Source organism: Camelus dromedarius, chromosome 7 (assembly GCF_036321535.1).
Source record: "Camelus dromedarius isolate mCamDro1 chromosome 7, mCamDro1.pat, whole genome shotgun sequence".
Classification (NCBI taxonomy): domain Eukaryota; kingdom Metazoa; phylum Chordata; class Mammalia; order Artiodactyla; family Camelidae; genus Camelus; species Camelus dromedarius.
In genome coordinates, this window is record NC_087442.1 from 62,368,753 (window position 1) to 62,393,888 (window position 25,136).

The 25,136-nt window shown below is 37.3% G+C and overlaps 2 protein-coding genes across 3 annotated transcripts; one reads left to right on the plus strand and one right to left on the minus strand.

Moving 5' to 3' along the window:
- Positions 1-34: 34 nt before the first annotated feature.
- LOC105088750 (calaxin) lies at positions 35-18,226 on the plus strand. Its single transcript, XM_064487571.1, has 6 exons — positions 35-1,787; positions 9,639-9,794; positions 11,521-11,625; positions 13,746-13,897; positions 15,803-15,907; positions 18,113-18,226. The coding sequence occupies exons 1-6, from the start codon at positions 1,613-1,615 to the stop codon at positions 18,143-18,145; spliced, it is 726 nt and encodes a 241-aa protein (XP_064343641.1). The 5' UTR covers positions 35-1,612; the 3' UTR covers positions 18,146-18,226.
- Positions 16,906-24,878, minus strand: RBM48 (RNA binding motif protein 48). Of its 2 annotated transcripts, XM_010979678.3 has the most exons (7): positions 24,734-24,878; positions 24,158-24,348; positions 22,950-23,095; positions 20,895-21,463; positions 18,780-18,876; positions 17,911-17,961; positions 16,906-17,066 (listed from the first exon to the last, which is right to left on the minus strand). In XM_010979678.3, exons 1-5 carry the CDS (start codon positions 24,842-24,844, stop codon positions 18,790-18,792), a joined length of 1,104 nt encoding a protein of 367 aa, XP_010977980.1. In that variant the 5' UTR covers positions 24,845-24,878; the 3' UTR covers positions 16,906-17,066; positions 17,911-17,961; positions 18,780-18,789. The 2 variants fall into 2 exon arrangements, with proteins under 2 accessions (XP_010977980.1, XP_031310750.1); XM_031454890.2 differs by having other exon boundaries at positions 17,911-18,876.
- Positions 24,879-25,136: the final 258 nt, after the last annotated feature.

The following is a 25,136-nucleotide window of genomic DNA, read 5'->3' on the forward strand; positions in this document are numbered from 1 at the left end:
AATACATTTCTTGGTAAATTTCCGTAAATTTTATGCTTAAAGCTTCATTATCTCTCCTAATAAAAAACACCTACATGCTCTTGAGTACAAAGCAAGTTTGAGAGACATTTTGTTTCCAAAAGGAAGTTTCTCAGTAGTGTTATGAAAGTGCAAAAAGATAAGTTCATCAGGTTATTTGTTGATCAGTTTTGCTATGAACATAACATGTACTTTTGCTGACTGCTCCAGTATATGATGATTATGTCCCACTGGAAGCAGCAGTTCAGACTGGAGAAGAAAGTGATTTGGCAAAAAATTGTATTGTTTCCGGATTGTGTTGACCAGGAAATACCATTTTTATTGTTCTCTTGTAGCCTTAACAGTCTTCTTATAAGGTATACGAAGAAAATTTGACCAGTTGATGGCATGTGCAAGTTAATAACCTCTCTTAGTTTCTCAATCCACCAAACCACTCTTTTTCTTCAATAATTATATACCAATTTTATAAACATAAGGCATGTTGTTGGGATGATGATGCCAAGGTAACTGCAACAAAATTGATGAGTGTCTGGATAGAAAAATTGAATTTATACCTGGTGCTACCTTTTTCTGGTTATTTTGGATTTATTTGGTTGCCCTTCATATGTTTAGATGTTTTAAATACCCTAAGAGTATCTGAATTTATTTTATCCAGGGTATAGGTTTGTATTCCTCCAGTAAAAATGTGCTAAAAGCCTGTTGCCTATTTTTCTTTAATTTCATGGAGAACGATAGGCTAGCCACTGAGAACATTTATTCTTCAGACCTCAGTGACAAGTTTTACGGTTTTTCTTAATTGCCAGTTTTCAACTTTTTAAAGTCTATGAACATTTGGTATTTCCTTAAGAAAAGTTTTTGGAAAGCTTCCCCCCATCCCACACCCCAGTTATATTTGCCTTATTTTAAAATTTGTTTTTATATGTTATTTAAGATTTAGTAAAAATATAGTGTTCTAAATTGTAAAAGTCACTTTCAGTGCATTTTTTTGTCTTATCACAATGAAGGCCAGCCGATGTACATAAAAAGATGTTTGTTCTCTATACTGGGGTTTGACAACAGATATGAGAACGGTTGCCATCTTGGCCAGCTTTGGCATAGGCACACCGTGTTTTCCTACCAGTCAGTCAGATAAGTTGGAGGGATAAAAGTCTGTGTGGGGGGTGGGGGGCGTTACATTTCTCTGAAAGTTCTCATATTGAGGCCTCTGTTAGCTTATCATGAGAAGGTGCTTGGTTAGAGTTTTTGAAGGTGGTTATAACCTCTGAAGGAAGTCTTTATAGTCTGGGAAGTTACTTTATTTCTATTTAAAGAATAAGATCTTTATAATCTTATTTAGTTATTATATGTTCACATAGGAGAGAAACATTTTCAACTGTAGAATTTGTGCTGAGGAAATACAAATGGCAGTAATATCAAACACCATGTTAAGTGGTATTTAGCCCCAAAGAAAAGGTAAATGTCGGAATTGCTTTAATATTTCAGATCGCAATAACATTAATGAAATCCCTGTATTTGTACTGAGTGGTAACAACCATTGTTAAATATTTTTCCAATTACTTGAGAACCTTCTGTATTTGGTTGCTGAAATGTTGCCATGGTCACATTCCGTGTTGGGTATGGAGTGGTGAACTGTGGAACCAGTGGCAACCAAGGACGCCCAGGCTTGAAACTAGGCTGTCTCAGTCTGCAGTGTGTTGAAGCTACACTCGACATGGAACAGAGGGTTCTGAAGAAACTGGTGAAATCCATCAGTAGTACGGTCGAGAGCTGTAAGTACTGACCAAACATCCAACACTGCCTGAACATCTTTTGAGGGGGAGAGGGGTAGATTGATTGATTTATTTGCTTACTTACTTATTTATTAATAGAGGCACTGGAGATTGAACCCAGGACATCATACATGCTAAGCATTCACTCCACCATTCTACCACTGAGCTGTACCCACCCCCTTGAACATCTTTATTCGTAATCAAATAGAAACATTGAATAGACATACTAGTTAGACATTAACAAGTGCATTGTAACCCCCAAAATAGAATTCTCCTATTTTCTATGTAATATTTTGGCCATTTAAAAAAACAGCAAGTGAGCAATCATTCCTGTACTTACACTGAAAGTATTTTAATCATCAGGTGTCCTAAAATATATTAGGATATGTGGGAAGAATAGCTTGAGAATTTACATGACATCATAAGTGCTGAAGGATTATCTGCCAACCAAGTACCAATTTTTTTATAGTTTGAAATTTAATAAAAGGTTTCAAAGTATAAAGGTTTACTCTGACAAGTTCCCTGAATTCTCTGGCACAAAAGCCATAGAGGCAGCTGATTGCTCTACTTCACAGGATTGATAGAGATACATAAGGTACTTTAGATGTTGAAGAAATAGCATGGTGCTTTGTACATGGCAAGTGTTTGTTAAAGCTAATCTAATTAAGAGGTTTTTTTAGGATTCTTTGCCTTGCCATATCTTAAAAAGTAATCTGGTAAACTTTTGTTACGTAAGCATGACCACAAGGAATCCTGACTGGTATTTCTAAGAATCTGTTTTTAGACTTTGAGGAAGTTACATTTATTTCAGCGACTTATACACCCTCATTATTGGGTGCTTCCATTTTTCCTTGTGTGACCTTGGCAAAGATAGGCACCACCTTGTTCAAGTCTCATTGTGGACTTAATTCAGTTTTCTCTTTTTCCAGTTGGATTTTAAATGATCCAAGCTCCTCAAGCACTTCTGGAGCCTGTTTTCCAATCCTGCTGACATACTATCCTTAACATCCATCCGGCACATTTAGCCAACATTGAATGTAGTAAGAAATGCCTGCAGTCATGTGCTGCTTTCTTAATAGAGCCTGAGTTTTATAACACTGAAAAGGAAACTTTGCATACTTCCAAAATCTGACTCCTCTCCCCATCCTAATGAAATTATTTTTAGCAATGTCTGCTACCCAAATGTGTGTTTAATACCATAATTTTTTATTTAAAAGCAGTTCTCTGAAATAGTCTGTAGGTATGAGTATACTTGATCAGACCCATATCCCATATAATCTTCTATGAAGGAGATGCTTTTAGTTGAAAAAAGGAACGAGTTGCATTCCTTTCTTTTTCCAAAGTTTTTGATACTTATTAATTCTTAAGTTATGGTCAAAAGTTCAGGCCCTAAGTTCTTAAACATAGCTATTCACAAGTGTAACAAGATTATGGTTTTACATTCAAGATTACCAACAACTGATATTTATTGAGTTCTTCATTGGTGAGACACTGCAAAATGGTTTATGTTCCTCATTTTTAATTCTCAGAACAAACTCAACGGGGTAGGTAATAATTATCCATGTTTTCAGATGTGAAAACCATGTCTTTAAGTTGTTGGTGAACTTTTTGGGTGGAAGCCAAGCTAGAACCCAGGTAGTCTGATGCTGGCGTCTACACTCAAATAATCTTTATTTCTCAAATTAATCCTACTGATCAGCATCATAGACCCTCATGGTCATTCTGTATAGTGCTGTCCCATAGTAAGGGCATGATTAAAATTTGTTGCAGTCAGCTTAGTTCTTGAGCCATTCCAGTTGAGACCAGGATAGATTTTGGTCCTCTTATGGCCAGAATTTGGTTATTAATGGATAGGAGTGTGATGGACTAAAAAGCTAGTGCTGCCTTGGCCTTCTCAAAAGGGTCTATCTTTTTATTATTTCTCTTGGTGTGCAAAGTTCCAATTGTGTCATGTGGCAGAAAGTTGAAGTGGTTTTTCCTGGGCTTTGCCTTAGAGCTCCTTAGAAGGGGGCCTTCTCTATTTGCTAGGTCCTCAATGTGCCACATGGCTTCCTTCAGTCCAGGCCACTGCCACTGCATGACTCTTGTCTCTTGTCTCAGATCCTTAGCTTGTTACCTCCAGTGACCTCACAAAGGAGATTCATTACCTTAACTTGCCAAGCAGCTGTTTCCTTTTTTTTCACCTCTGACAGATCTAGAATGTTTTACATTCTGGACCTAGTGTAACTTCTACCTATTGATTTTCATACTGCTCCCTAGAGCTACATTGTTTAATATGGTAACCACTAGTTACATGTGAGTATTTAGATGTAGATTAAGTAGAATTTTAAATCCAGCTTTGGTCACACCAGCCATTTTTCAGGGCTTAATAACCATATGTGGGTTGTGGCTACCAAATTGGACAGCACAGATACAGAACGTTTCCATCATCTTAGAAAGTTCTGTCAGACATTGCTGATCTAGAGTCAGGCAGATAATAGCCCTTTAATCTGGTGGGGGAGGCAGATAATTACCTCAGGGTGCAATAAATGGCTTCATGGATGTTCAACCTGTGCGTTCTCACAGGGTACCGTACTTAGGTTAGTGTGCTGCTAACACTGACTTAAAATTAATTTTTTTATAAGGGACCTGCATTTTTATTCCGCATTGGGCCTACAAATGTGGTAGTTGATCCTGGCTGTGTACTTTTTATTCGTGCTATGGTAGGAGTATCTCCGCCATCAGAATCAGCTAAAGGTTGATATTGAAAATGTAGATCCCTGAGTACCCCTCTGGTATATTAAAATATCTCTGAAAGTGTGGGCCAAACATCCAGATTGTTCACTGCATGTATTCTTAGACACTAAAGTTTGAGAATCCTGATCAAAATTGTCTTTTCCAGGCGAAACTTCAGTTATGTCAGCCTAGTATCAATCCCACTTTAATAGGAGTTGACCCAGTCTTTTTCATACAAATTGTTGCTCAGCCATAATTTTCACACTTATGTAATTAACATTTTTTAAGCAAAGTGAAGAATTGTTAAATTACTTGTAATTCATGTTGTTTGATTCAACTGATTATTTTAGCATCCTGAGATTATGCAGGATCCTGACTCTGATCTAGCTTATTCCTTATCTTCCCCAATTTACAAGAGGTTATCGTTTATTTAGCAAACATTGAGAACCTACCTTTGTGCTCGGCACTACTTGTTACTGAGTAGATGTTAACTAAGAACAAGATTTTGTCAGATGCCTTGCTAAAACCCAGGTATTTTCGTGAGCTGCCTTTCTCTGATCCACTCCTATCAGATGGAGCAAGTGAAGTGTAGTTTCATTTGCTCTTGTGAGTTCATCAGCCTGTCTTCTCTGAGCACTCATGAGTCTTTAATATAGTTGATTATCTCTTTTAGGACTTAGCCCAGGACCACCTAAAGGTCCACTAGTCTAATACCTGGCTTTTGCTGTATTTGTGTGACATAACATGGGCCAATATGTGTGCACATAGGTTAGTGTACAACATATTTCCTAGCTGTGTCTGCTGAGAAGGCTTAGAAGTATTAACACCCAGTAGCAACAAGCACACCCAGTGCCTAGACCTTGGTTTCTAAACACCAAACTCTAAATAAAAAAACCAGATTTCCCTGAAGAAATAGCTGAATAACACATACAGGAAAAACACTACTCCTGTTTGTTTCTCTTGTACTCTAACACTACTACCATACTCACACTTCTGATATTTCTGGCCTCCAACTATGTGGAGGTTTTCCCAACAATTTTCTGACATTAGCTGGATTTCCCTACAGAGTAACAATTCTGACACTGTCTGAAGATGGCATCAAGTTTCACAGGTTAAGAGTAAAGTCCTACAAGACTGCACCCCACCAGATGTCAATCAGAAGTCTAAGTTGTTACCTGTGCTTCTGACTGGCTATAAATCAGAGGCTCCCCATGTTCAATTAATGTGCTAGAGCAGCTCACAGAACTCAGGAAAGCAGTTTACTCACTAGATTACCAATTTATTATAGGATATATAGTTGGATACAGCCAAGTGGAAGATGCATAGAGCAAGGTATATAGGAACAGATACAGAGTTCCCGTGCTTTCTCCCAGCACTTCTGTGTTCACCAGCCCAGAAGCTCCCCAAACCCCTTTATGGGGGATTTTTATGGAGGTTTTATCACATGGTCATGATAGATCATTAGATTAGCTCAATTTCCAATCCCCCTTTGGAGAAATGTGGGTGTGGGGCTAAAAGTTCCAAGCTTTTAATCATGGCTTGGTTTTTCTGGTGACCTGCTCACATCCAGGAGCAAACAACAGTCACCTTGTTAGGACAAAAGACATCCTATCAACCAGGAAATTCTAAGAGATACAGGAGTTCTGAGCCAGGAACCAGGAGCAGAGACCAATATTTTTTTTTTCTGTTATCACACGGATGATACAAGATGAGCCTGGCAAGTGGTGTCAGAAAGCAAGGAAGTGTTGAAAAAACAAAAAGATACGTGGAAAAGATACGGGAGCCAGCTTGAAAACTCCCAATGGCCAAAGCTGGAACAATTTGAGCTACACAATAACATAGTATTGGTATAAAATAAATATATGTGGCTACTTACTAACATAAAAAACTGAGTAAGTGGTAAAGAGACAAATCTTCCTCAGAATAATTCCAAATAATACTATAAATACCCCTTACCCAAGAAGTAGAGCTTAATTACCTTACCTTGGCTTCTAAAGAACAGATTGTGGAAAGGGAAAGTAGTAGCTACAGTGGAGAAACCTGTAGACTCTGGCTTAACTGAGTGATTGAGGTTATCGTCAGCAGTGATATGTCATGTTAATGTCATGTATCTCCTGTTAGGTGACAAGAACACTATATGTCAGTAGTATTCCCCAAGGCACATAACCAGTCTAATCATGAGGAAAACACTCAGCATACCTAAATTGAGGGCCATTATGCAAAAGTAAAACTGTCAAGGCTGTGGAAAGGGTTAAGACTAGCTGGAGGAGACATGACAACCAAATGGATCCTGGATTGGATCCTGGAACAAAAAAGGACATCAGTGGAAAAGCTGGTAAAAGTCTGTAATTTAGTTAATAATAATGTGCCAGTGTTAGTGTATTAGTTTTGACAAATGCAGCATGATTGTGTAAGATGTTAGCAGGGAGAAACAATAAGTTTATGCGAACCCTACTATAATTGCATCTCTTATGTGAATTAAAGTTACTCCAAACTAAAAAGTTTAATGAATAACATAGGCCAGTCTCTAGCATATCAATACCATTCTCAGCCACAATTTCTCAACTGTCATTCACAGTGGTTCTTTGACCACATGTGTAACGTCTTTAGAGACGATGAAATGTGAGCTGCATGGATAAAACTATTACCTGCTGAAGATTGTGTCTAAAGTCCTTGATTGTTTTGTTGGATGACTTATCAGTATTTGACTCAGAGCAGCTCCTGACTCTTTGAACACTTGCTTTTCTTGGGGATCCATTTTCACACTACTGTTGGTGCTATATTTTCCACTCAGGTTCTCCAAAAGAGTTGAGCAGGACTACTTTCAGGCAAGCATTAATATTACTATGCACTCCATACAGTGTGTCCACACCTGAGCTTTTTTTTTTTTTCTTCCATTCCATTAAAAGAAAAAAGTGGGAGGCTTTCCAAGTTTTTGTCCTCAGGGCAGCTGCATCCTCTCCGATGACCACATCTTGAAAGGTCACATTGCCTTATTTCCACTGTACTCTGTTGGTTGAAACGGTCACAGAAAAATCCCTTTAGTTTCAAGTGAAGGAGACAAACCCCCATCTCTCCAAAAGTCACACTGTTAGAAGACCATATGAGATGGGACAGGTTGTTAAAAATCGTCTTTGGGAAAATACAACTTGTCACATCTGGATTCACCATTCATAAGGTAGTTTCAAGAATCTACTGTCAGTCTGATCTTCCTTAAATGCAAACCTCATCCTGTTATCTTTCCAGCCAAAATTTTCTTGTTGTCTGTAAAGTTGAACAATTCTAACTAAACCATCTGAGGCTCTCAGAAAATCCTTCTCTGCCTTCAAGCTGCCTCATCTAGCAAATGCTTACTCCTTTGGTTGGCTTTAGCTGAAGTGACACCTCTTCCTCAGGCCCCTTAATCTCTTGTTGCCTCCCCCTAGTTTCCTTTCTTTGGGTCACCAAACACCATCAATCAATGTTTGTAATACTTCATTGCATTTCTTTATCTCTTGATCAAAGTGTAACAACCTTGAGACCAGGACCATGGTGTATATATTGCCTGGTTCATAGGAAGCCCTTAATAAATGCTTATTGAATGGATAAAATTACCTTTATGTCACATTTTGGGGGTTATAGTTACAGTGTGAAGCCTGAGAATCTAATTCAGTTCATAAAATAGTATTATTAGGTATATTTATAATTGCTTATTCTATGGATTGATCAACCTTTACCGTAAGAGTCAAGTCATCCTTCTGACCACAGTAGAAACCGTAATGTAAACTGAATATTTGCAGTGGGTTCTCATTGGTTTCAGTTGGGTAACTTGAAATCACCTCAAAGACAAAATCTAAAATAATTATTTATTTCTCCCCAACTTCCCCACAAGAGAAAAAGGGGGGAGGGGAGGAGAGGAGAGGAAAGAAAAAATAATAGCCAGCTTTCCCTCTTAACTCTAAATTATCTCAAATAATCTTTGATTCATAGAATCAGACTTTCAGAAAGTAAAGAATCTCAGAGATCATCTAGGACAAGGGCCAAACTTTATAGGTGAGGACTCTAAGGCATAAGGAAGCTGTAAGACTTGTCTAAGTCAGCCATGTAGGGTAAGAAATGGAAGTGGAACCCAGATGCTTAAATCTGGAACCCCCAGTGCACAAAGCTTAATCTCTTAGTTCTCAGTCCTGAGAAATGCATCACCTGTGCGCTTCTTAAAAATACTTTTACGAAGTCTGGAATGAGATCCAAGTATGTAAATATGAAAAAGTTTGTTTGGAAATCAGTTACCAAGGCTTGATTTCCTGCAGCATCTCAGGCATCCTACGTGCTTTCTGACCTCATTTCCATCTCCCTAGTCAAAGCCCTGTCACACCAAGCCTTGTTTCTATGTTTCCAGTTGTCTCCTTCATTTCAACACAGCTTTGCCAGATAAATTTTCTTTAACCACTTCTCAAACCTTAGAGCATAGAAGAGTCAGCCAAGCTCTTGTTTAAAAGCCAATTCCTGGGCCCACTGTTAGCAATTCTTGTTTAGTAGGTCTGGGGCAAGGCCTGGTAATCTGCATATTCAACAAATATTTAGCAAGCAATGAGAGGCGGATAATTTTCATACAGATGGTCCAAAAATGACACCATAAGAAACAACATCTCCAGTGAAATAAATGTTAATCCTCTGATTAGGCATTCAAGGCCCTCTACCATTAACCCATCCTCTTGAGTCTTGTTTTTCACTCCTTTCCAACTTGCTGTGCTCCCAGTAAATCATGTTCAACTTCAGCCTCAATTCTTCCTTTCCTTGGAATTCTCCACTTCTTTACCATCCTCAACACATATATATAAATACTGTGTATCCTTCAAGGCTCAGTTCAAAGTCTTACCTCCATGAAAATGGCCCAACTCTTCTCTCCCATACTGATTTCTCTTCACATGTCTATAGTGATGAGTATATTACATAACTTATCATTTGTATACTGTCTTGTGAGACTTCTGAGTAAAGCCCATCTTAATTCTATAAGCTCTTAAGTAGCAAATCTGTGTCATACTTTTAAGCATTTAGCATTATAGGAGCAGAATAGCTGCTTAAAATATTTTTAATTGGGATGGAAAACTCGATGATTAAATCTAAGTTGTGTTTATTTGTATTTTCATTTTACAGTCAAAAAAAGTGAAATAGAGTGTCTCATAAGAATTTTTCACAGCTTGGTGAAAAGAGCTGATGTAAGACTTGATAACACTGGACTGGATCGTAATGCATTTCAAGCAATCCTGCACAGCGTGTTTGGAATGACTGATAATATGCTAATGAATAGGGGTAAGAAGTCCTAGAGACTGAAATGGGCCAAGCTGAGATGGCATATACATGTATATACAAATGTATGGCAAGCATGTATTATAATGGCAAATGTATTTTTAATATGGCAAATATATATATATATATATATATATATTCAATTTTCACCAAAGACTGAGTTTTTAAATACCAAACTGAAAGATATAATTCTGATAGTGCTACCAATTTAAACCAGTAATTGATTTGATTGTGAGGGTGGTTTTTAATATAAACTCACTCAGAATTTCATATCTCGTAGCTGTACCACTTTGAGAGAGAACAAATAATGAACTAAATAAGCTAGCAGTATTTTTTTTAAAGATAAGCTTATGGTTTTTAATCATGATGTCTTTTAATTCATATGCTGTAGACATGTAAATTATCAAATGATTTCTTTTTCTTCATAAAAGTGAAGAAGGTATCAGTCAACACCAAAAAATAATTACTCATATTGAGAAAGATCAAAGAAATAATTATGTATTTAAAATAGGAAATTATTTAATGGGATCCAGTCAATTTCACCTACAGATTTTTAGTGTTCAATTAGATGTCTTGTTTGTTTGTTTGTTTGTTTGTGTTTTTTTAACTTTTTTTTTATTGAGGTATAGTCAGTTTACAATGTTGTGTCAACTTCTGTTGTACAGCACAGTTCTTCGGTCATACATGCATATATATATATTCATTTTCATATTCTTTTTCACCATAAGCTACTACAAGATATTGAATATATTTCCTTGTGCTATACAGTATAAACTTGTTTATCTATTTCATATGTACCAGTCAGTATCTGCAAATCTCGAACTCCCCATTTATCCCTTCCCACCCCCCTCCCCCGTGGCAACCACAAGTCTGTATTCTATGTCTGTGAGTCTGTTTCTGTTTTCTATATACGTTCATTTGTCTTCTTTTTTCAGATTCCACATAGTGATATATGGTATTTTTCATTCTCTTTCTGGCTTGCTTTACTTAGAATGACACTCTCCAGGGCCATCCATGTTGCTGCAAATAGCATTATTTTATCATTTTTGTGGCTGAGTGGTATTCTGTTGTATAAATATAACACAACTTCTTTATCCAGTCATTAGTCGATGGACATTTAGGCTGTTTCCACATCTTGGCTATTGTAATAGTGCTGCTATGAACATTGGGGTGCAAGTGTCTTTTTGAATTAGGGTTCCCTCCAGATATATGCCCAGGAGTTGATAGGTCTTGATGTATGTATACACCTTTGAAGCCATAACTGTAATCAAAATAATTAACATATCCATCACCCCCAAAAGAGTCAATAATATTTTCTTTTCTAAAGGGTAATACTAAGATTTCATTGATAATTTTAAAAATAATATGTTATTTGAGAAATTTGTCTTTAGGTATTGTACAAATTCTTTAGAACAGGATTTTGCCACTCTTTTTAGAGTAAAAATTATCACATTGATTTTCTCCACTGTTGGTCTTCTTGGCTTATAAGTAACTGTACAAAACATCACAAGTGAAAATCATCATTGACTATGGATGAGAATGATTTATTTCAATAAAATTCTGTTGGAAATATATTTCCAGTGATTTTGCCTTTTTCAAGAAAGATTGTGCCAAAACCATTTTTCCTCTCATTTGGGGAGGAAAGTTTTTTTTAAATCTATTCATACATACTCTTGAATTATGAAATAGCTGTAAATTACAATGCACTTGCATGTTCTTTTTCTTTCAGTATTTTTTGCATTTGACAAAGACAATGATAACTACATAAATGTGAAAGAGTGGGTTAAAGGATTATCGGTGTTTCTTCGAGGGACTTTTGAAGAAAAGCTAAAGTGTAAGATTTCTCTACGTAATTTCTAACTTAGTAGTTTATATTGTTAATTTTGTATTTGGTGAATCTTTAAATATTTTTTAAAAAATATAAAATCAATGTTCTCTACAGCAATCTTGCAAAATTAGTTCATGATAGTTAAAAAAAAAAAATACAGATGAAATGGGTGGCCTGTTTCATTGGATAGTTCCTAGTCCCAGGGTCTCCAAACCTTTCCTCCACTGATTCTATAATGCCCAGATGTCACCCTCTGGCCTACGGCCCAGGTGAAGAATAGCAACTAAAGGCCCGGGCTTGTGCCAACTCTGAGCCGCTGGCAAGGTTGAGGTTTCTGGGGCTGCCTCTGGGCTCAGCAGGAAGTTGGCCTTAATATGAGGCAGCACATGGTTCATACTGGGGCCCTTTCTTGTCTTTTCATCAGAAAAAATGTAAGGGATTGACTAAAGCAAGGTAAAAACACACAATGTCCAGACATCATTACTCTAATGTTAGAGTTAGTGTGGATGAATAAAGAGAGGGAAGAAGGCGGAGACAATGAAAGTCCAAAGGAAGAAGGAATATAAAGGGAGATTCCTACAGAAAAGGAACGTTAGGGATTCCAAAGACAAAGATCTCCCAATTCACAATTTTGCCAAGAAATAGCTCTGGCTTCACCCAACCTGTTCCATTGGTATGATGTATACTTTCTATGTTTCACACCTCCTGTGCCAGAATTTGGGGTATGAAACCCTAGAAAGAGAATAGAAACAATTTTAAATAGCAGTTTTCAAGGGAACAAGTTGCTTGAAGTGTCAAATTGCTTAAGACTTCAGACTTCTGAGTATGTAAGGAAATTTTTATCCCTTCTTGTCCTTACACTTGAATTTGCATTTGGGATGTACAAAAGAAGATCTCTAAATTAAACACATTTTTAAAATGACAGCAACATTTTTAAAAGTTACCAACTTTATGACTTTTTTGTTTGTTTCCTTTTTTTCTTTTTTTGATTTTTTCAAACAATTGAAGTATAATTGACAAAACAACATTATGTGGGGGAGGTTTAATTATTTTTTTCTTACAACATTATGTGGTTTGTTTTGTTTTCTCCAATATAATTTTTCACAGGAGAACATTTAAATATAGTTGCCATATATGTTTGTTGCAGTGTTCTTATACAAAAGTCTCACTGAGAAATGAAAAGTTAAGTTTCATAAATGTAAATTCTTGTGAAAGTGGCTGTGACACTAAATGCAGCTGTACATGATTGAATAACATCGCACTAATTAAAAAAATTTTCCTCCTCTAATCCCACTTCCTAAAAATGTTTCATATACATTTCAAGGTATGTTAACTTGAGGAAAATATTACTTCTAGTAGGGTTGTGTCACAAAGTGATGTATGCTATGTCGTGGAGAAACACAACAAAAAAGACGCAGCTAATCTGATACTCTGGAATATTTCATACCTGGTTCTTGTTCTTGTTCTTGTTCTTTCCCTTCCTTTCCTTTCACTTCCCTTCCCCCACGCCCCTCCCGTCCTCTGAAATATGTAACTAGATTGCAGACTGCACCAGGGCTCCAGGACCTGAGTAAGGTCATTTGTGGACTGAACAAGTGAACTGTGGTAGAGGTTCCACAGTGAGATCAAAGTCATGAAAGTCACCCTCCAGGGAGAGATTGATCATTTTGGAAAGTACAAATGGGGAGATCCTAAGGAGATGACAGATTCATTACCCAAATAGAATTGAAAAATGTTCTTTGTCAGTGGTATAGTAAAGTGTGTACTAGTTTTTGTACTCTATGTAAGAAGGAAACTATGATATTGAGGTACACACACATATATATGTATATGTCAATGTGTATTGTATGATCAAAGGTTTCAAAATATCTCCTTTATTGCTTCGTAGCATTTGTAAACCCTCAATTTCAAAGTCCAGAGATTATAAATCTTACTTTTCACATCCCAATAGGTATCTTAATCTTGTAGAAAGATATATAATAAAGTTTCTCTACTATACTAATAATTGTAGGTTGTATAAATTGTTTTCATCCTTTTAAAATTATATATTGAAATAACAAAGGAGAAGACTAATGACAGTTTAATTGTTCTTATCCAAATCTTTAAACTTCTTATGCTTTGAAAAGTCTGTTTTGAAGTTTATTGTTTGAATGGTGATGGTTACATTTCTCGAGAGAAAATATTTGACATGTTGAAGAACGGTCTACACCAGCAGTCACCTGAGGAGGCGATTGATGAAAGAATAAAAGAGTTGGTAGATATAGCACTGAACAAAATGGTAAGCATGAAAAAGTGTAATTCATTATATGTAATCAATCCATATAAACACTCATAATGAAATAACATAATAATAAAAATAGTTGTCCCTTATAAAGTACCTGCTATATGCCAGGCCTTTCACAGAACTCTAATATATTAACTCATTTTATCCTCAAAACAACCCTATGAAGTAGAAATCATTATCTCTATTTTGTAGATGAGAAAACAGAAGCAGAGATAGGTTTATCCAAGGTCGTGCTAGACAATGAGGTACATGGGGAGGGTATAGCTCAGTGACAGAGTGCCTGCTTAGCATGCACAGGATCCTGGGTTCAATTCCCAGTATCTCCATTAAAAAATAAATAAACCTAATTCCCTCCCCCCACTAAAAATTAAAAAAAATACATTTTTTAAATTAAAAAAAATGAGGTACAGAATTCATCTTTTAATGAACCCAATAATACCTCTTTATTATGGACTTTGTGATTTCTCTCCCTGTTTTACTATGACACTAAACTGGATACCAGTGAAGGTTTATGACTCTAAGGCAGCCTGGACCCAGCTCACCTCCTTTACTTTGGAGTGCAGGAAAGTAACAGATGATGGGGACTGGCGAGTCTCAGTTTCTGCTAACAGACCTCAGAGTATCCTCCTCCATTAGAAACACTCTCATTAGCCACTGCTAGGGCTGAGGGTAGGTGTCTTGAGAGACATTACGTTTGCCAGTACCACACCCACCCCCTTCTTTCTTGAAAGGAAAAGATTCGGAAAATCTTTTTCAGATAATTATTCAAACCTTTCTTTAAACTCTCAGCAACTGTGATTTGGTTATGCCCAGAAGTGAAAAAACAAGCACCCATCAAAACAAATCCAAATTGAATCAAGCATTAAAGGTATTTGTAATTTACACACATGCTCCCCCCATGATTTAATTGATCATAGTCCCTGTCATGAATACTCTATTCTAGGCAAGTCTGTCTTCTTCTTGATTTACACTCCTGCTTCCTGGCATAACTCATGTTGGGCCATCTTCTGCATTTCCTACTGACATTTCTAGCTTATCTAGATCCAACCATCCTTAAAGGCCTAGCTGTTGTCTGCAAGCTTCTCATGATTTGAGTCCATCTGGAACTGTTACTATTCTAACTCCCAGTGCCTTGCTCATTAGCTAAGCAACTTCACTTTTATCCTTTTTACATTACATCCTTACTTATCCCAAGTAAGAGATACTTTGAGGAACAAAGCTAAAACTTAAGCTTAAGAATATTTTCCCTATAGTGCTTGTTTTATCATGAAAGTAATGGTATAATGAGCTTCCTCTAATTTTCTTATTTCCCCAGAGTATAGGTCCTTTAGCGATAGGGCTGTATAACAAAATATAGCCTGCTTGGGCTGCTATAACTAAATACCATTGTTAAGGTGGCTTAAACAACAGGAATTTATTTCTCACAATTCGGGAGACTGAGAAGTCCAAGTTCAAGATGCCAGCCAATTCAGTTCCTGGCTGAGGGCTCTCTTCCTGCCTTGCTGACCTCCTCACTTAGAAGAGAGGGATCTCTGGTCTCTCTCTACTCACAAGAACACAAATAACATCATGGTGCCCTACTTGCATGACCTCATCTAGACCTAATTTACCTCCCAAAGGCCCCCACCTCCAATTATCACCACATTGCAGATGTTAGAGATTTCACATATGAATTTTGGAGGTGGAAAGACAGATATTCAGTCCATAATACCAAGTATGCCTATTAGACTAATAGGCATAAAGTAAGTGATCTCCATAAGTACCTTTTGAGTTGTATAAGTAGTGCCTACAGAAGTGTGAACTTAGTTTGAATTGGTAAACTTTTACTCTAGATGGTTGATTTTTATGCAGAATTTAAAACTACTCTATCATTTATCAAGAAATCATCTTCCTCTATAGGATTATGACAACGATGGCAAGATATCTTTTTCAGACTTTGAAAAAGCAGTGAAAGAAGACAGACTTTTGCTGGAAGTGTTTGGACCATGTTTCCCAGAAGCAAAGGTACAGTGCCAGCAGCCTAAACTGGTTGAGGGAAAATTTTAAAGGATCAGAAAAGAAATACTTGCTACATACTCACTTCTATAGGGCTTCAACCCACTACTGAAGTTCAGGCAACCATGAACATCTCAGCCCCATCCTAGCATTTGGGACCCAAGAAAATACTATTTAAGTAATTATATTCATCACTTTTTTTGAGCTTATAACCATTTCAGCCATACACAGTTCCTAATTTCCTGTATGTAATGACATTTTCTCAAAGAAAACCAAGGTATATTGGCTTGCTTAAGGGATAGAACAGGAAATAGAGTGGATTCAGCAAGTACCCACCGTAAACTGCTAGGAGAACTTGATCTCTTTCAACCCAGATATTGTCAAACAAGAATAAATTTTTAAAATTTTGGACACATGTATAGTACTCTATAGTACTTTATTTGTCCTTGTGAACATCTTTCACATATGAATATAAAAGTTTTCTGAGTCAGGAGAGCCAGCCTGACAATTGATTTGACTCATTATCATTTCCTATCTTAATTCTTTTTTTGACCAACTGTGCTTTGCAAACATGTGATATAGGAAGAAACTTTTTATTCTCTGCAGTAACTTAGATGGTGAATTTGTGGGTGAATTTGCATAATGTTAAGTTATCCTTAGCTATCTCAGCTTGGCTCTCAAACTTGTCCCACTGTAGTTTATTCCCACATTTTAATTGTCTGGAAATGTGTGATAAAAGCCAATGTGTTAAAGGCAGATTCTTGTTTTAAAAGACTGATAAGTGAAACAGTACTGAATAGTGGCCTAGCTGGAGTAACCACTTGGGTTCAGATGGAACACCAGTGGTTCTTCAGCTGCTCCCCAAGAGTTCATCTGTAACCAGTTACCTAGAGCCTTGCTATTCAAAGTGTAGTGTGTGCACCAGCAGCAATGGTATCACCTAGGGACTTGTGAGAAATGCAGACTTTCAGATCCCAGCTCACACCAACTGAATCAGTCTTTGTGTGTGTAATTGACACAAGGAAGGTTTATTTTCTTCTTTCATCACAGTCAGATCTTGTATATGTTGGCAAGGATGGGGAGAAGTGCTGGCCTTCACACAGTCACAGAACAGATCAGAAATCCACTCAAGAACACAGAACCCACTTGGCAGCTCCTCCCTTTAGGGCTGTAAAAGAAATTTTTTAATTGTGGTAAAATACACCTATTATAAAATTTACCTTAACTAATTTTAAGTGTACAGTTGAGGAGTGTTAAGTACATTCATGCTACTGTGCAACCAGTCTCCAGAACTCCTCACCTTGCAAAACGGAAACTCTATACCCATTAAACAATTCCCCATTCCTGCCACCCACCAGCCCCTGGCTACCACAATTAGAATCTGCATTTGTAAGACCCCAAGGTGAAGAGTCAAAGCACCACAGTCTGAGAAGCCTGATCTAGATGGCAACTTGCTCTTTCCAATTCAGTGGGAGTTCTCTAACATATCTTTTAACTGAGTGTGCAGCAAAAAGGTGTAGTTGATACTTGAACATGGGATCAAACTGCTGCAAGGGTCCATTTATATGCAGATTTTTTTCAATACATACTACAAGATCCATGGTTGGCTGAATCTGAGGATACTGAACAATGGACACAGAGAGCAGACTGTAAAGTTTCGTGTGGATTTTTGACTGCATGGTGGGTCGGCAACCATGTCTCCCCCATTGGTCAAGGGTCAACTATATACCTAACTATGTCACAAGGAAGTAGAGCCAAACCCCTTGCCTACACTTCTTAGTACCATCTACCACTCAGTGCCATCCCAGCAAGGTTGCATCAGCAAGTCATAACTAAAGTGAACCTTCTTAATTGGTATGTTCAAATACACTCATTAGGCAAGAGGCCCTTAAGGATATGGAGATTGAAAATTAAAAAAAAAAAAGACTCCCCTTGGTATGGGCCTTCTCAAGTTACTGTGTTATCAGTAAAAAAAAAAAACAAAAAACAAAAAACAGCCTGGACATACTTACACTTGAGTTTCCAATTATGTGGTCCGCTGACAGGAAAAAAATGTGGGTATGCTAAAAGTAATGGTAAAAGTCTAGCATTACATAAATACTGATTTGTTTCTGCCATAGATGAAGTAAATTATTCTTTAAAGTTAACTAAAAAGCATGTAAGCTTCTAATTTCAGATTTGTTCTAATAGTTTATTAACTTTTTTGCTTTACAGAATTGTCTTGATTTTGAAGCCCTGGCATTCTAACACATCCTGACTTCTAGTTTTTGAATATGAGTAACTCAAAATTATTAAAATCAGAAACAGATCCTGGTTGCCTATCTTTATTTGTATTGTAAAGTTTCTATATTTGCTTCGATTAATTTACATACGGTGACTGCAATGTGGTAAGTAATGTTGTAAGAATGGTTCCTGTATATTAAGTATGGGTCAAGATAACATCTATACTAGCTAATAATAAACTAATTTATTTATTTATTCATTTATTCATTAGGTTAGCCAGCAACCTTCCCATCTTGGGGCAAATATTGTGAATCAGTCATTCACAACCCTCTTTTCTCTTGCTTCCTCAACCACAGAGGTTGGAAACCTGAACATCTGACATTCCAGCCCCCTCAGTAAGGTACATCCACGGGCTCAGTTCTAGCCAATATGATGTAACCAAAGTCACTGGGTGGAGCTTCGGGAAGGGACATAATTGGCTGGCATGTACTTTGTCCATGATAAACTAATTTTAAAAGATGAAACTATATTAGAAAAGTAGCTTGAATGAAATTACAAAGGGTGCATTAAAAAAATACCCGCAGTAAAATCTCTTCAAGAATTAAAATGACAGGCTGAAGATAAAAAATAAATAGTTCTTTAGAAAATACTGATTTACTGCAGGCAATTTATATTCTTCTTCTTTGTTTTAATGGATGAGCTGTATGCATATCTCCTCGCTTGTCCTCTGGAGGCTTTGGCACAGATGAAATTACCTAGTTAAAAAAAAAGAGAACCACAAAAACTTAATTAATTTGTATAGTACAAGAGTAATAAACTATTAGAAGTGGTAGGATATACATTCAGTAGTTCAATCCTTGCTGTTACATTTAAGGCACTCAGCCCAAGTTCAAAGTGCTACCTATGATCTAGGCACAGAGCAAAGTTTTCTGTCCAAACTTGATGGGAGTAAAATTTCTAAAGCCATCTAACAAGGAAAAAAATGTAAGGGGAGAAAAGTAAACATATGCTTTACTTTAATATTCTTTAATAGATCTGTAATTGTATGATGAACTCACTTGTAGTTTTATGGATACAGATAGATATCCTGGTTACACATAACTTGAAACACTGACCATGTTTCATTTATTTAGAGACAGAGAGGCTCCAGTGGGGGCAGGGGATGAAAAATTTAGAGACATAAGCGGAAGACGCTAGAATCCTCAATTTCTTGGGGAAAAATAAAACCAGACACATTATCAGAACAAGTAGAGAATATAAGTTAAAGCAGAGTAAGACAGTCTTCACTTAAAATGGAAAATTATTAGAAACTGTAGTAAACTGTAGTTAGTATTTCTCCTTTTTGTTGTTCTACTATTTCCATACCTAAGATTTGGACCTAACTCTTTTTTCTTGAAAGTACAGTCGGCTCTGGCTGAGACAGCTATGTGTGTGTATCTAGTCTCAGTTCAGCCATGTCTGAAGGAAGGGTGCCTGCACAAGCAAAGACTAAGGCTTAAGCAGAGAAATTGTGTCCATGGATTTTTATTATTATAAAACAATTCCTCATCCTTAATTGGATAATAATTTTGAGGTTAAAAAAATGTACACGAAATAATCTACCTTAGCCTCTCTTAATCACATTGTAAAATATATGTACAACTGTGTTAAAAGCACTTTCAGAACCCAAGTAAAAGTATAAGAAAAAGTCTGGTCTTTGTCCCTCAGTTTATTATTTCTAAAAATCTTGCCTCACAAAAAGGAATCTTTCAAAAGCTAACTCAAATTTAACTTTCTCTTCTTTGTGTTTAGAAAATGGAAAATAATTATGTAAATTACATTTAAAAATTACTACCTACGTAGGACAATCTAGTTCTAATTTATTTAAGAAGTTTAAAATGCAGACCTTAAGGCCTAACTTTTAGAAATCTCACCTTCCTCTACAGCTATCTTTATAAAAGAAGCAAAATAAGCATTTTGAATTTTATGTAATTTGTAATTTTGAATTAAAAGAAATAAATTGTACTTATTTTCCTTTAATGCAGTAAGTAGTTCTCTACTTTGGCTCACATTAGAACTATCTGGAGAGCTTCAAAAAAAAGGGAGAGACTGGGCTCTATTCTCACAAATTGATCTGACTGACTGAAACCACTGCTTTTATATTTTTTATCTAGAGTGATATAAAATATGTTTAAAGCAAGGATTAATGGTATCAAAGCAAATACAAATCTGTGAATCAAATTCAGTTAGTGCAACAGAGAATTGTAAGAAAGCACATCTAAAAATTAACAATGAAAAAAAAAATGACAATACTATAGTTCCCACAAGTAACTCTCCACTTAGTTATTAGCCTACAGCCAATTTGTCCCTTAAAAAGTTTTTTTTTTATTGAAGTATAGTTGATTTACAATGTTGTGTTAGTTTCTGGTGCACAGCATAGTAATTCAGTTATACATATATGTATTCTTTTTCATTTTAAGTTATTACAAGATATTGAATGTAGTTCCCTGTGCTATACAGTAGGATCTCACTGTTTATCTATTTTATATATAGTAGTTTGTATCTGTTCATCCCAAACTTCTCATTTATCCTTTCCCCCGCCTTTCCCCTTTGGTAACCATAAGTTTGTTTTCTGTGTCTGTGAGTCTCTTTGTAAGTAAGTTCATTTGTACCATTTTTTAAGATTCCACATATAAATGATATTGTGGTATTTGTCTTTTTCTGTCTGACTTACTTAACTTATTCATTTAGTATGATAATCTCTAGGTCCAAAACAGCTTTTTTTTAATCTTACCTCTTTAAGTTTATTCCGAATTAAATTCGCTGTTGTATTCAACGAGTCATCGTGCATGTCCACCTTAGGTATGTCTGGTAACAGAGGCCCAATCATAACCTCATTACTACTAGTGCTTGCTTCAAGAAAAGTTCCAAGTTTACAATCATCTTGTCTTCTTCTTTTCCGCTCCTGCAGTTGTGTTGTCCTAGGCATAAATCTGTCAACTGCTTCTGAAGGCGTAATACGATTCTGTGCACCAGGACAGGCTAATGAATTTTTTAAAGTTTTCATCTGCATTTTCTGCAGAGAGTCATTGTGGTTCCAATGCTCCAGTGTTTCATCACGGTTTCTACCATCCTGAGGGGAGTTTGATGCTCCGCCCACATGCTTTCCTGACGAACATGTACATTTTGGGGAGAAGTAACACAAAGGCAATTCACAAGAATAAGGAAGACGAGGATCTGCATTCCCAGGAGATACATTCAAAGTGGCTGCACAAAATCCAGATCTCTTTGAATGGTAGTCCTGTCTAAAATGTTTTGCATCTTGATTCTCTGTAACCAGTTTCTTCTTTGTCGCATAATGATCTTTATATTATAATTTAAAAGGTGAGGGAAAGGAAACAGAAATGGTTCATTTACTGTTTTCATCATTCAGAAATGTGTAATTTTAAAAACAAATATTACTTTAAAATGATAATGAATGCTACCCTAAAAAAATTTATTCTTGAGCAGGGAATACATTTACATGATTTTAAAGCTAAAAAGGATATAAGGTATGTAAGTATCAAGCTTTACTCTCTCCTCGCTCCTCATATGCCTGGTTTCCACTTGCCATAAGTAAGCATTCATCTTACTTCATCTGTCCCAGTATGTCTTACTTTTCCTCCTCCCACTTACCCCTCTTTTTCTCCTGTAATACCCATTTCTCTGCACTATTCCGTTTCCCGGTTAATTGTAAATCTTGGGAGAGTTTTTCCATGTCATTAGATAGAAAACTTTTTACAGCTTCGAAGTATTTTACTATATGAATGATCGTGCTGCTCGGTTTGTGTTTTTAGTTTTTATAGGAGTCAATATGCTGGGTCCATATTTTATAATTTCCTTTGCCACACATGCAAGTTCTCCTGGAACTAGTTATTTATATACACCACAGGCTAAAGTTCAATGTCTACAAATGACCAGAGACTCTCAACAGCTCTCTTGCCAAAATTTCAGGTAAGTTTTCCAGAAGTCTTCCACCTTGTTTCTCTCTTCACACTGCCACATGCCCCTTCCCCAATCAGCCATAAACTCATTATATTTAATAGCTGTTTGGACACTGCCTTTGTCTTTCAACCAAAGGGTGGAAATTTGGTCATTTGAGCCTCTAAAACCATTCAGATTTCAGACCACACACATTATCTTAGTCCAGTTCTGGCTGCTGTAGTTCTATAATTCACGTACCAGATCTATGACTTCATTCCGTGCACTTGGAATTTGTGTCTAGGCAAACTTGGTTGGGCATATGGGGCATCTGGCCACTGGTACTTATCAAAAGTAGAACTTTTCCACTTTTAGCAGTTTTAGATTAGCAGTTGGAACTGGTCTGCAAATCCTAATTGTTTCTCACTGACTTTTGGTCAAAACCTTTATTCCTTAGTATGGACACAGGCTTTTCAGGATTCACTTCCTGTCCTCTATTCTAATCTTATCTCACTGAAGCCCCTGTGTTGTGGTTATCAGGTACTACTCACAGTTTCTTAAAACTCATGATGCTCATTTATTCCTCTGGGACTTTAAACATGCTACCTGGCCCACCTTTCCATCTCTTCCTCTCCTCTTCTGGGTAATGTCTAACTACCCTTTAGAACTCAGACACCTCTCTCATCCTGCAGGAAGTCTTCCATGAAACAAAATCTCTCCCTTCCCAGCCCAGGTTACACAGCATACTGTAAAGGACCCTGAAGTTTACAGTTATTGAAAATTGTGGTCTTTTACTTGTCTGTCTTCCCACTAGACTGGGAACCCCAGGATGACATACCTGGCAAAATGCTTGGCACATAGGAGGTGTTTAGTAATAGGCTTTCCATACCTTTATTTTTAGTAGTTCTGGCTACATAAGCGTTCCTCTCTTGTAATTTTCTTCTGGTTTCTTCAACTGTCTCAAATTCTGGAGCATAGCACACATGAAGCAATCCACCAAAGAAACTCTGTTCATCCATTTTCCTCTTGGCTATCCTAAACAGAAATACATGATATGGTTTACTAATCTATATTTACTTTAGGATGAAACCTTACTAGTATACAATGCATTGACCTAAAGAGCATAGCCCTGCTTTTACTGTGTGTATAAACATCCTATAGTTTGGGAATTAAGATGGTCTGCTTGTGGATGGTACTCACCCTACTGATCCACTGCGTACTCTTAGAGCCTTTCCTCCCCTCTCCCAAGAGTGTTAACAGGTTTTGAGCTGTCATCCATGCATATCTAGACTCCCTTTAACCAACATAGGATCTAGCTGGTTAGCTTGAGGTTACAAAATATGTAGTCATGAAAAAGATTTTTCTTTGTTTTAGGTTAAAAGGTTCTTGAGAGTTAGCTCATACACAATTTAGCCTTTTCAGCACAATGTATTCGTACAGTGGGATTCATAAATAATACTGAATATATAACAATGAGAAAATGAGAGGACGGTATCCATTCAACAAATACTTATTGAACATCTATGACTGGCCAGGAATTACCACAATAAATAAGTACTTCTGTGCCCCGGGAAAATGATGGATAGTTATTGAGATTTTACCACATACCAGGCACTGTCCTAAATGCTTAATGCTTCACTCAAATTAACACTTTACAACAACCCTATGATGAAATTGAGGTCTGGGGAGGTTTATACTTTGGCCATGCTCGCACTGGTTTATGAAACTAAATTCAAATCCAGATGTTGAACTGCATGGCCTAGTAGGTGGTGTGGGAGATGCAAGAACTCCTTAAAATGCACAGTGAGAAAATATACTTCCCTAACCATGAGGAACTGGCAAGGTGGTTAGGGCAGTGAGATGATATATAAGAGCACGTGATATATAATCTACCACACTACACGACAGAAATTGTTACGCATGGGAATGACATGATGGGAAAGAGTTTTTCGGTAAAGCTAACATTCAAGAAGACTGCAGGAAGATAGTAAAATAGGATCACATTAGTTTACTGGGTAATTCAGGAATGAATGAGGGGGGCCAAAATGATAGCAGTGGGAATGGAGGAAATGAGATACTGCTTAACATGCATGTTACCTTGCACTTTGTAGATGCTGAAATTTAATAAGATAAACTTCTGTAAAATCTTCTGCTGGGTATTCATCTAGAGCATTATATTGTTCAATTGCACCATATAGAGCAAACCGCTCAACTAATTCCTTCATTGCTCCCACTGCAGGAACTCCTTGTATTAATAAGTACTGAGATTCCAAATTGATTGTATACACCTAAAAGAAATGCAGACATATTGAATGTTTTTCACAGATAAGCCTAGGACAAATTTGCTATTAAAACATTTTTGCCCCTCTCTCTGCATAAAGAATAATTTACAGTAAAGAGTTAGCAAATATTCACTGAGCGCTTACCATGTAACAAGGACTATAGTAAACGCGGAAGGTAACAATGACTAAAACACAGTCCCGTTCTCCAGGAGTTGAGGTTCTAGCAGGTTCGAGAATCTTTGGTACCAGAGTACCAGCGTTCCGCATACTCATCTCCTGGGAATGGATGCGACCTTAGCCTTTCAAGACTTCGTTTACGTAAGCTGAGCCTGTGAGGCTAGAGCTCACATAAAGCTACGGAGGATAGCGAAAGAAACCAAAATCACGTTACCTTGACCGCGCGAGGCCGTCTCCCCTCCCGATACTTGGCCCGCGAGTCGCACACAGCCCTCTGGACGTGGTGGTCGAACAAGCCCCCAAGCTCCCCACCAGGAGAAGCCATCTTGCCGGCTTTGGCCGTCGCAGAGACGACAACATCCGCCTTCCTGCCCTCCTGCTTATCCAATAAGAGAGAGGGATGGGTCAAGGCGTGCCGAGATTGGCTGGAGAATCGACAGCGTCGGTCATCGTTTCCTGCGAGCGAGGATTCGGTTAATGACGTGCTCCCCCTAGCGGCGCGGCGGAGAGGCCGGGAGAGCCGGAGCAGGCTCCCGCTACAGGCGCAAGGCGAGAAGCGCCGCAGGCCGAGGGGGCGGGGCCGGAGGGGGCGGGGCCGGAGGGGGCGGGGCCGATCG